This window comes from Saccopteryx bilineata, chromosome 1 (genome assembly GCF_036850765.1).
Source record: "Saccopteryx bilineata isolate mSacBil1 chromosome 1, mSacBil1_pri_phased_curated, whole genome shotgun sequence".
NCBI lineage: Eukaryota > Metazoa > Chordata > Mammalia > Chiroptera > Emballonuridae > Saccopteryx > Saccopteryx bilineata.
This window is the reverse complement of record NC_089490.1, coordinates 401,624,221-401,636,285: the sequence shown is the minus strand read 5'-3', so window position 1 is coordinate 401,636,285 and position 12,065 is coordinate 401,624,221. Positions and strand designations below refer to the sequence as shown.

Here is a 12,065-nt window from a genome sequence, read left to right as displayed (position 1 = left end):
CCTAACCTAGCATTTGATATACGCTAAATGTTAATTGAATTTTAATATGAAAGCACAATGCAAAATAAAAAGTACTATTCCAAAATAAAATAAACAGCAAATTAATGAACCTGATTAAGGATGTCCATTTCCCAAGGAGAAAAAAATTTAAGGATATAAAATAAAAAATGTAGCCTTGGCCGGTTGGCTCAGTGGTAGAGCGTCGGCCTGGCGTGCAGGAGTCCCGGGTTCGATTTCCGGCCAGGGCACACAAAAGAAGCGCCCATCTGCTTCTCCACCCCTCCCCCTCTCCTTCCTCTCTGTCTCTCTCTTCCCCTCCCGCAGCCAAGGCTCCATTGGAGCAAAGTTGGCCCAGGCGCTGAGGATGGCTCTGTGGCCTCTGCCTCAGGCGCTAGAATGGCTCTGGTTGCAACAGAGCACCGCCCCAGATGGGCAGAGCATTGCCTCTTGGTGGGCGTGCCGGGTGGATCCCGGTCGGCGCATGCAGGAGTCTGTCTGACTGCCTCCCCGTATCCAACTTCAGAAAAATACAAAAAAAAAAAAAAAAAAGTATGTCCCTCAGCATGGTCTATAGTCAATATATCAATTCTCTGACTTAATGACCAAAACCAATACTTGAGAATAACAAAAATACCGAGCGTCGGCCTAGCGTGCGGAGGACCCGGGTTCGATTCCCGGCCAGGGCACACAGGAGAAGCACCCATTTGCTTCTCCACCCCTCCGCCGCACTTTCCTCTCTGTCTCTCTCTTCCCCTCCCGCAGCCGAGGCTCCATTGGAGCAAAGATGGCCCGGGCACTGGGGATGGCTCCTTGGCCTCTGCCCCAGGCGCTAGAGTGGCTCTGGTCGCAATATGGCGACACCCAGGATGGGCAGAGCATCGCCCCCTGGTGGGCAGAGCGTCGCCCCTGGTGGGCGTACCGGGTGGATCCCGGTCGGGCGCATGCGGGAGTCTGTCTCACTGTCTCTCCCTGTTTCCAGCTTCAGAAAAAAGAAAAAAAAAAAAAAAGAAAAAGAAAAAAAAAAAAAGAGAATAACAAAAATACCATTACTTACAGCTTCACAACTTTAAGGTTGTCTAAGAATCAGCAAAAACCTTGACAGTGTTCAGACATTAGAGGTAGAAGAACTTAAATTCAGACTGAGCTTTTAAATTTAACTAGACATTTTCTTATTTTTTCTAATGACTCAAACATTATAAATGTGTTCATCTAGTCTAGCGTATGTATTAAGCATAAGTTTTTATCTGTTATAGTTTAGACCTTCTGGTTCTTATGTGCACCACAAACATAATATGCAGATCTTTTGCTCCTCCCTGTACACAAACCTCTCCTCAATTCTGATGGTCTATTCCTAGCACTCAAGAAAGCTGGTAGTACAAAAAAGTATCAAGACTTCCAACAACATAAACAAATACTTACTGCACACTTTCTATGTATCAGGCACTATTCAAAGCATCCAAAATACACCATAAACAACAACAAAAGTCCTAACTCTCAAGGAGTTTATGCTAATGGAGAGATATATACAAATTTAAGTATAGTAGTAAATTGTTAGTGCTCAGCAAGATAAAACAAGAGAAAATGATAGAGTTTAAATATAGCCCTTACTCTGGGTCCCCAAAATACAGCTGATGTAAAAATAAAGAATTAGCTACCTCGGCCCTGGCCGGTTGGCTCAGCGGTAGAGCGTCGGCCTAGCGTGCGGAGGACCCGGGTTTGATTCCCGGCCAGGGCACATAGGAGAAGCGCCCATTTGCTTCTCCACCCCTCCGCCGCGCTTTCCTCTCTGTCTCTCTCTTCCCCTCCCGCAGCCGAGGCTCCATTGGAGCAAAGATGGCCCGGGCGCTGGGGATGGCTCTGTGGCCTCTGCCTCAGGCGCTAGAGTGGCTCTGGTCGCAACATGGCGATGCCCAGGATGGGCAGAGCATCGCCCCCTGGTGGGCAGAGCGTCGCCCCATGGTGGGCATGCCGGGTGAATCCCGGTCGGGCGCATGCGGGAGTCTGTCTGACTGTCTCTCCCTGTTTCCAGCTTCAGAAAAATGAAAAAAAAAAAAAGAATTAGCTACCTCATTATCTGCATTTTGAATCACCCAAAAATGGGCAAGTTTTCCCTACATCATCAGGAAGGAAGCTGACACACTCAGAACAATGTACTCCTCCACAGACTGAAGTTGTTAAGGCTAATGAAATAATTACAAATAAGCAAATTCAACATTCTAAACCATCTATACTTTTTTTCCTAGTTGGTAACAATATGACACTATCATGCTAGAAAAAAATGGCTTAAAATGAGGATTTTTGCCCTGGCCAGATGGCCGAGTTGGATAGAGCATCATCCCAATACACAAAGGTTGTGGGTTTGATCCCTGGTCAGGGCACATACAGGAACAGATTGATGTTTCTGTCTCTTTCTTTGTCTCCCTTCCTCTCTCTCTCTTTAAAATCAATCAATAAAAAAAAATTTAATTGAAGATTTTATTTTGTCTAGTCTATTCCTAGTCAAAAGACCTTAGAGTGGGGTTATTCAAAGTGGGACTGTTCAGGTGGCTCAGTGAAAAGAGCATCATCCCAGCACACCAAGGTCACAGGAGGGCACGTACAAGAAGCAACCAGTGAATGCACAACTAAAATGGGAACTAAGTAGAACAATGGGTTGATGCTTCTCTCTCCCTCCCACCCCTCCACCTCAAACCAATGGGAAAAAAATAAGTGGGACTGTTTATAAAATAGATAATCTGGTAATTGCTGAATATGGGGAGACAATTTCAAGGGTAACCCAAAGAAAGGTAAGAATATCATCATGGCTTCAGTGCTCTCAGTTTCTTACAAAGATAATGATAACAGAACTATTTCAGAGAAAATCATACATAAGGCACATTAACAGGAGTGAACACCCAATGACGTAATAATATCCTTTAGAATATCTCTTGGCCCTGGCCGGTTGGCTCAGCGGTAGAGCGTCGGCCTGGCGTGCAGGGAACCCGGGTTCGATTCCCAGCCAGGGCACATAGGAGAAGCGCCCATTTGCTTCTCCACCCCCCCTCCTTCCTCTCTGTCTCTCTCTTCCCCTCCCGCAGCCAAGGCTCCATTGGAGCAAAGATGGCCCAAGCCCTGGGAATGGCTCCTTGGCCTCTGCCCCAAGCGGCAGAGCGACGCCCCGGAGGGGCAGAGCTTCGCCCCTGGTGGGCGCATGCGGGAGTCTGTCTGTCTCTCCCCGTTTCCACCTTCAGAAAAATACAAAAAAAAAAAAAAAGAATATCTCTTAATCTCATCATCAAGATTGACAAGCAAAATAAATCCTAAATAAATCAACACACACCCCCCTTCAAATAACGCTTCAGGCTTAGGTAAATTCAAGAGGAAAAGAAAATTTCAGGTTACATAACTTTCTACCCTGAAGTAAAAAACTTCTTTTACTTTACTTTCTTTGACATTGATTTAGGTGTTCATTTGTTTCTACAATTGCCTTTGGCAAGGGCTAGTGAATTTTACCATACAAGTTTAAGGCAGATATTATAGTCCAGTATAACAAAGGTCATCTTTCCCAATAAAAATGAAAAAAGCTCCCCCCCAGCCAAAAATAAAAATGTCCCAAATTAAAAATGGAGGTCATCATACTACTTAGCATAGAAATCTTAAGCATTTTTTTTAAGATTTTTTTTTTTTTTTACTGATTTTACAGAGAGGGGGATGGGAGCTAGAAGTATCAACTCATAGTAGCTTCACTTTAATTGTGCCTTGCTTGTCATATGTGCCTTGACCAGGCAAGTCCAGGGTTTTGAACCAACGACCCCAGTGTTCCAGGTCAACACTCTATTCTAGGGGTCCCCAAATGCAGCCCCCTGAGGCCATTTATCCAGCCCCCACTGCACTTCCAAAAGGGGCATCTCTTTTGTTGGTGGTCAGTGAGAGGAGCACATTGACCATCTCATTAGCCAAAAGCAGGCCCATAGTTCCCATTGAAATACTGGTTAGTTTGTTGATTTAAATTTACTTGTTCTTTATTTTAAATATTGTATTTGTTCCCGTTTTGTTTTTTTTACTTTAAAATAAGATATGTGCAGGCATAGGGATTTGTTCATAGGTTTTTTTTTATAGTCCGGCCCTCCAACAGTCTGAGGGACAGTGAACTGACTACCCTGTGTAAAAAGTTTGGGGACCCCCTGCTCTATCCATTGCACCACCGCAGGCCAGGTATTTCCTTTTTTTTTTTTTTAAGTGAGAGGAGGTGAGATAGTGAGACTGACTCCCGCTTGGGCCCTCACCTGAATCTACCCAACAAGCCCCCTCCCCCATCTAGGGCCCGTGCTTGAATCAACTGAGCTATCCTCAGCGCCCGGGGCTGAAGCTCAAACCAATTGAGCCACTGGCTGCTGAAGAAGAGAGCAAGAAGGAGGGGAGGGAGGGGAAAAGCAGCAGATGGTTGGTTCTCATGTGTGCCCTAACCAGGGATCAAACTCAGGACATCCGTATGCGGGGCTGATGCTCTATCCAATGAGCCAACTGGCCAGGGCCCAGGCAGCATTTACTTTAAACACTCATTATTTAGCCCTTGATTTTCTATACAATAAGAATTACTCAGAATCAGTGTGACTTCAAAAACCTAAAAGATCATCAATTATAATTACTAAGGACTTAACTAACATTTACACTAAGAAACTGTAAGACATCATATTGAATAGTCCCAATAAATGAGTATTTAAATATAAATAAAATCACAAACATCCAAAACTACTCCAACACTTCGGCTCCTGAAACCAAATGAGAGGGAAAAAAAGTTCCATCTTTAGGACCTGTCAATGTTTTTCAATATGATCCTACATCTAAAGTTATTAAAATACAAAAACAAACCACCTTTATCTCAGGAAAACCAAATATCCACCCATCCCCAAAACTGAAGCTTCTGTCCCTCTCTTGAAGTATAGACTGACTTGGAGATCTATCAGGCTTTGTTCTAGGAATTCATACACTAAGCCTACTAATCTTTTCATTAAAAAAAAAAAAAGTCTACCTCTTGCTTTAAAAAGCCAAACAGTGTCATTTACAAGAGCCTTCCCATGTCATTTCTTACGCTGCAAACTAAGTTTCCTGGTTCCAGAAAGTAGAGTTTGTGCTCCAAATCTACACATGCACATCATCTTCAAAGGTACAATTCTCTTCAACATATAATAGGTAAATAACAGTTTGGTAAAAGACAAGCTAATTTTTAAAACTAGTTATTTCTGATTTTTTTTAATGACTTGGCATAAAGATGATATAAACATATATCAATATTTTATTACCAAATTCATCCTGTGTGCCTGAAAAAGCTATGTAGGTAAAATCACAAATAGCATTCTTATTAGTAAGAATACAACTTTTACCTGACCAGTGGTAGCACAGTGGATCAAGTGTAGATCTGGAAACGCTGAATTCCCCAGTTCGAAACCCCAGGCCTGCTGGGTCAAGGCACATACAGGAAGCAACTACTGTGAGTTGATGTTTCCCCTCCCCCCCCACCCCTTTCTTTCTGTTCTTCTACTCTTCCTAAAAAATGAGTAAAACTTTAAAAATAAAGAAAAAATACAACTTTTTTTTTAAAGATAGGTAAAGGGTCCTGAGTACAAAAAAGTCATTCTTGCCCTGGCCAGGTAACTACGTTAGTTAAGAGTGTCTTCCTGATAATACCAAGGTTGCGGGTTTGATCCCCAGTCAGGACACATACAAGAATCAACCAATGAATGTATAAATAAGTGGGAGAACAAATTAATGTCTCTCTCTCTCCCTTCCTCTCTCTGAGATCAATTTTAAAAAATCATTTTTGCTCTGAAATGAGTTTAAAGCAAGACCTTTTTTTTCTTATTTATTTATTTATTTTTACAGGGACAGAGAGAGAGAGTCAGAGAGAGGGATAGACAGGGACAGACAGGAATGGAGAGAGATGAGAAGCATCAATCAATCATTAGTTTTTTCGTTGCGACATCTTAGTTGTTCATTGATTACTTTCTCATATATGCCTTGACCGCGGGCCTTCAGCAGACCGAGTAACCCCTTGCTCAAGCCAGTGACCTTGGGTCCAAGCTGGTGAGCTTTGCTCAAACCAGATGAGCCCGCAATCAAGCTGGCGACCTCGGGGTCTCAAACCTGGGTCCTCTGCATCCCAGTTTGACGCTCTATCCACTGTGCCACCGCGCCACCGCCTAATCAGGCCAGATGCAAGACTTTTAATAGTACAACGTTTCTCTCCCAAGAGGCTATTTTAACAGTATGCTACAGAGGGATGACCATTTAGGTACTGTCCTCCAAAACAACATGAAGTTAACAGTCAGTACCACGATAGTCAATGTACTATGTGATTCAATTCAACTAAATAAATACATACTATATGTCACCAACATAAAATTTAATTACTAGGCCAAATTAGTAAACCTGTTGTTTTATCTCTCTTTCAAGCTTTATGTTCCACGGCCAATTACTACAAAACAAACCTAAGTTCTATACTTTGACCTACTTTAAAGGGAGATACAGGGTTTAAAAAAATACACACACACACACACACACACACACTACTATACAGATTAGCCTTTATGCCTTTATGTTAGCCTTAAAATTCCTCAAATAAGATCTAAGTTAATCAGTAGAGAATTCTGTAATGCAAGTACTCAATGAAGAGAGAACAAAAGTTTGGCAGGCAAACTGCCACATAAATAAGCCAACAATATGCGCTCATAGCAAAAGTTATGTTATAGAAGAGATTTTCACTTCAGATATAATTTTGTCATGTAATCTCAGAAAGGAAAATAGGTATCAGTCACCCTAAACTGAAAATTACCCAAAATTCTAAGATTCCCCAACATATCTGATGTACCTTTTTACCTAACATGGCTACAAATGCACATGAACCAAGAGAAAAAAATGTTAAATAAGGAAAGGGGTTATGTGTGCAACAACAGGTAGCAATCATTATAATTAATAACAAAAAATCTTACCAGGACCAAAATCACAAATACCTTGTATCTCCCTACTACTACCTTGTTAAAAAAATGGAAAACTTTCCTTGATGAAAGGCTCTTCCTTTGAAAGATTGGATCCCAATATCCCTCAGATATTTATGAAAGAGGGTCAACAATTCTATAAACTTGATATAATAAGTATTCTCTTTCTTTTTTCCCAAAGTAAGTTTAATTCGAGAAAGGTCAAAACAAAAATAAACTCTAAATGTACAAAACTCTACTACTGATACACTTTACTCCTAAAAGTTAGAGATAAAGAATTATAATCTTAATACATGGGTTGGGAGAAAAGTGGCAAATCTCTGAAATAAAGCTTGCCAGAACATAGGCCTGCTGAATATACTTCCCAATATACTACTCTACATCTTTTTAACAGTCACATCAAAGAAAAAAAAAGTAATCTTTTCTCAAAAAGAGTGGAAGTCATCAGAAAATGGATTAAAGAATTACTCTTTATCTCCTCCAAACTAAATCTAAAAACGCAGAGCCAAATAAAACCACCATAAATTCCTCTAGTGATCTTGTAGGTCTTTCAGCCCACCAAATTTCACATAATACATACAATTCTGTGGCTTTCCTCAAATCCCACTATACAAACACAAATTCAAATTTCTGAAATAAATACATGGTAAGAATATTAAAAGCTCTCTTTGACTAAGGAAACAAAATCAAATTCTTGAACTCCAGTAGGGAACCCTTGAGAGGAAAGCAGGGCCTACAGGAGCAAGGATTCATATGCACATAGTACAAGCTAATTCCCTCCAGACCATTACTAAGTAAAAATTTCCTTCAAGATATCAGACATCCATTCCGAAATACAAAATACAGAACTTCATCAGTGTGCAGTATTCTATCTTTTCTCTATCAAACCCCCAACCCCCCCCAAACCTTTGAAAGTGTTAAAAAAAAAAAAAAAAAGACTCCCTAGTTCTACTCCTTAGCTCAGGGACACAAATTGTCACACCATAATCTTAAAAAAAAAAAAATATTAATCAATCCTTCCTCAGTTTTGCCTCTGAAATTTACATTTTAATCTAACTTAATTCAAATTATTACAATGTCAGTATTGCAAAATTAGGAATCCTTGTCACGTTGTAATCCACAAAATCCTGACTACAATGGTTTCTAAAAAGTTAAAGGCTACGTATAACTCTTTCCAAACAGGATGAATATTAAGGCTCTAACAACTTGGATAAAACCCAAATGAGTTAGTGATATACCTTCTCTCCCTGAAAAGTTGTAATCAGAGTATGTTCATAAATAGAAACACTATAGTTATTCTGCTTCAAAATTGGAGGAAAAAAAAAGACAAGGAAAATACTAACCAGTCTCTGGCTGTAACGAATCCTTTCTTCTTCGGGTTCCATCTCTCACTCTTCAGTTGAAATTACTGTAAAGAAACCACTCCAGGGCTGCCTTCCTCTTCCTCCTTAGGAACCAGATTGATTGCAACACTAAGAATAATGATATGAGCAGAGATGAGAACTTAAACTCAAGTTTTCTTTTCACAGCAAGAAGTGTTTAAAATAAGTGTAAATTAAAGGCTCTCTGGGATATCTGATTCCTCTTCATCAGTTTGGGATCTCTGCTCTTGGGCAAGTGGTTCCATGTCATGACCAACATTAATCGCATTACAACAGTCCCAGGCCTAGGCCAAAGGAGATGCTGGTTTCAGTTCCCTGTGGTCGGGCCACACCACTTGTTTCTCCCCACAGAATACAATTAGCAAGGCTCCCCCTTCAAGGCAGCATTAGCACCGGGGGGGGGGGGGGGGGGGGGGGGGGGTGTTGGAGGGGGCAGGACTTTTACCTCCAGAGAGCCGACTAGGTGAAGCAGACACTAGACTAATCCAAATCCTAACCAAATTAGTCCTCTCAAACTGGTAAATGAAAGAAGGGCAGATTAACCATATAAAAAGAGGACAAGAAATTAGGATCTGAAGAAAGACTTCAAAACAATTTCCCATTCTCCTCTAGAAGGCGACAATTGTCGCCTTCCTTCCTAGACTCCCCGGATCTTTTCATCCCAAACCAACCCTCCACTCCAACCCAAGATGTGTACAACTCTGAAACAAATTCAAGAGAGTTGCAAATCAGGGACAAAAATTCCATCAGAGCCTTACGAATAAAGTAATAATTGGTTCTACATATACATATATAAGTAAAATACATCTTTCCCAGAAATTAAATAAAGACAGGTTTGCTCGAGGATCGATCCATAATACCAAAAAAGGTTTCTTTTTTCTAAATATTCTTATGGATAATGGCTTCCATAGGGAATGCAGATTTGTTTTCTTTTTCTAACTACATTACGGCCACGTTAACAGCATCCTTTCAAAAGTGCTACGAGACCCAAGGACCCGATGACACAGTTTGCTAAAAACAGTTCGCGGCAGGGCCATTCTGGAGGGAGCCCTGGCCTCAAGTCGGGAGAGAAACCGCGTCTGCAGCCCCTGGCCGAGGGTCGCCCGGGCTTAGGAGCAGCCAGGGCCGGGGAGGGAAAAGGACAGATCGCGCCGGGCTCTCCCTGGCAAAGTCGTTTCAATGGTTCGCCCATCGGAAAAAGAAATAGAAACTTTACATTAAGTCTTTATAGATAACACAGCGAACTAAACTTCCAAGGTGGGGGGAGGGCTGCAGAAGGAAATCTCACCGGGGATTTTTGCTCTTGAGTTCTTGTCCAAGTAAGAAGTAAAAGATTCCAAAAACTGAGAGGAAAAAATTAAATCCCAAACGTCGTCCTCGGCGTTTTCCGTGGATAAACCCAATATCCAGAGGGTCAGAGAGACCCGGAGAAGAGAGGAAACAGTTGCTGAATCAAACCTCCTCTTCTGGGTTCGGAGCCCGGGAGTCGGCGGCGTCAGGAGAGGGGAGCGCGACCCTTCGGCGCCCAGCCCGGGCGCCCCCGCCTCCCCCGGACCCGCAGCGGTCAGCAGCCCGAGCCCAAGCCGGCCCCGGCGCCGGGAGCGCCCTCCTCGCCGTGCCCTCGCCCAGCAGCCGCCCGGCCGCCTCCGGAGCCCGGGAGCGGCGGCCGATCAGCTGAGACCGGCCGGCCCGAGGCTCCCCGCGCCGCCCCGGCCCCCCGGAACGCGGGCCTCGGCCCCGGGGGGCGGAGAGGGCGGGAGCGGCGCCGCGCGCCGGCCTGGGGGCCCGGTCTCCCTTCGCGTCTCCCCCTCAGCCCGGGCTCCGCGCTACGGGACGAGCCCCCGGCTACTCCCCAGTCGCAGAGGAGGGATTCCGGGGGATGGGCCCCCCTGGCGTTGCCCCTCCTCCCGGAGCGCCCCCTGCCCAGAACAGACAGAGTGGCGACAGGCCCAGGCCCCGGGAAGGTGCTCTGCGAGCCGCAGCCGCCGCTGCCGCCGCCGCTGCCGGGGAGGGGTGTTGTTTCCCTCACACAGGAGGAGCCGCTGAAGCAGCCGCCGCCATTTTGAACCCGTCAGACTCTCACATACACACAGCTCCTCCGCGGCACACTGCGCAGGCGCCGCCTCCCCACCCCTCCTCCGGCTCGCCTCTCCACCCCCCACTCCCCTTCAAGCCTCCCTACGCTTCTTACCGCTCTCCCGGGCGCACGTGAACGCGCACGCGTCACTTTCCTCTACGCGGACACTCCGCCAGCGCGCGCACGCGCGGATGCGTCGGCCTCGAAACGCCCGCGCCCGGCGACACCGACGCGGCTCCCCGCCCCCCCCGCATCAGGCTGCTGGCCCTCCCGCAGGCCCACCGCCCCCACTCCCCGCCAGCCTCCTTCCCGAGTCGGGCCCGGCCCGCTGCTCGCGCCTGCGCGCAGGCCGCGGTTCCTCCTCCGCGCGCGCTCTCCACCCCCACCTCGGCCCTCGTTGGAACCACACATTCACACACAAACACTAAGCTTGTGACCCCGCCCCTAGCCGGCCAGCTGCACCGCCGGCCCTCCCCCACCTCTCCTGGGAGGGTGGTGACCCCCGACCCCCCACAAAGCACAACAGCCCCCCAGCAGTGGGGAGAAGCGCCCAATTTTCCCGCAACCGCCTCCTACCCCAGTCGGGCCCGTCACAGTCAAACAGTCTAAGGGCCGGGCGGCCTGGGCCAGGGAAGCCGTTGCCCGCTTCCAAGTCGGCTCTCCCGGGGTCAGGCCGTTGGGCCCGACTGGCCCGACCTGGGCGCCCCGCTCGGGCCTGCCCAGGCGAGGGGGCGCGGGGAGGGGGCGCACTGCCGCCTGCTGCCCTTCTCCTGCGGCCGCCGGTGGGCCGAGGCCGGCCTGCCCGCCATCCCCGGGCAGGCCCCGCACCCCCGCGGCGGGGCCCGTCCGCCCTCGGCCCGGGGGCTCCTCGGTGCAGCGGCCTGACCCCGCCTCACCCACTCCTCGCCGCTCCGAAGGGGCAGGAAACGGGAGGAACATGTCTTTCCCGGTTTCGGCTCCCCGGTGGGGGTCTTCCAGGCGCTTGACAAGGGCGTCCACAGGTACCAGGCACAGGAGTGGTCTCCGCGACGGCCCGAGGGCGACGGCGGCTGGCGCGCCCACCGCTGGCCCGAGGCGTCCGGGGAGGTGGCCCTGGAAGCCCCCGTTCATCGGCCACATTCAGGTTTCCGCCGCGCCGGTGCCCCCGGCGGCCCGGGTGGGACGTGACCCCGCCCCCGGCGAGTCGGGGCGCCCCCCATGGAGGGGTGCGTGGGCCGCCCCCCAGTCCGGGGTCGGCCTCGCTGCCCCGGGCCGAGGCGGGCGCGGGAGGCCCGACCGGGAAGATGTCTCCTCGGTGCGCGCAGCTTCGCGCGAGGGTCAGCGACGGGGCAGCGGCCGCCCGAGGCGCGCCAGCCCTGCCCACGAACGGGCTCCTGCGGCTCGACAGCTGCCCGACGGACTAGCAAGCAGTGGACGTCGACGGGGCCCGGCCAGAGGTATCTGAGCAACGCCATGCGAGCAGTCCAACCACGATCAGGGCATTCCCCCAGCCAATCTCGCGCTCTGGGGCCCGTTTAAATTATAAATCCCGTCAAGGACTGTGGCTTGGGCGTTACGCATCCGGGTCCGCAATATTGGCTTCGCTGCGCTCTTGCTAAGAGGTTTCCCACAGGGCTTGCTTCTCCCAGCCCT

At 47.7% G+C, this 12,065-nt stretch overlaps 1 protein-coding gene across 4 annotated transcripts in view; it reads right to left on the bottom strand.

Moving 5' to 3' along the window:
- The window catches only part of KDM2A (lysine demethylase 2A), a 113,467-nt gene extending 102,840 nt beyond the window's left edge, over positions 1 to 10,627 (bottom strand). The window contains exons 1-2 of one of the 4 annotated variants that reach the window (XM_066252175.1): positions 10,548 to 10,627; positions 8,318 to 8,446 (exon numbers count right to left, since the gene is read on the bottom strand). In XM_066252175.1, the coding sequence (XP_066108272.1) occupies positions 8,318 to 8,359 (42 nt within the window). In that variant the 5' untranslated portion in view covers positions 8,360 to 8,446; positions 10,548 to 10,627. Of the gene's footprint in view, positions 1 to 8,317; positions 8,447 to 9,644; positions 10,514 to 10,547 lie in introns of those variants that run through there. The other 3 variants (XM_066252176.1, XM_066252174.1, XM_066252178.1) reach the window with 3 other exon arrangements.
- Between the last annotated feature and the right edge of the window lie 1,438 nt (positions 10,628 to 12,065).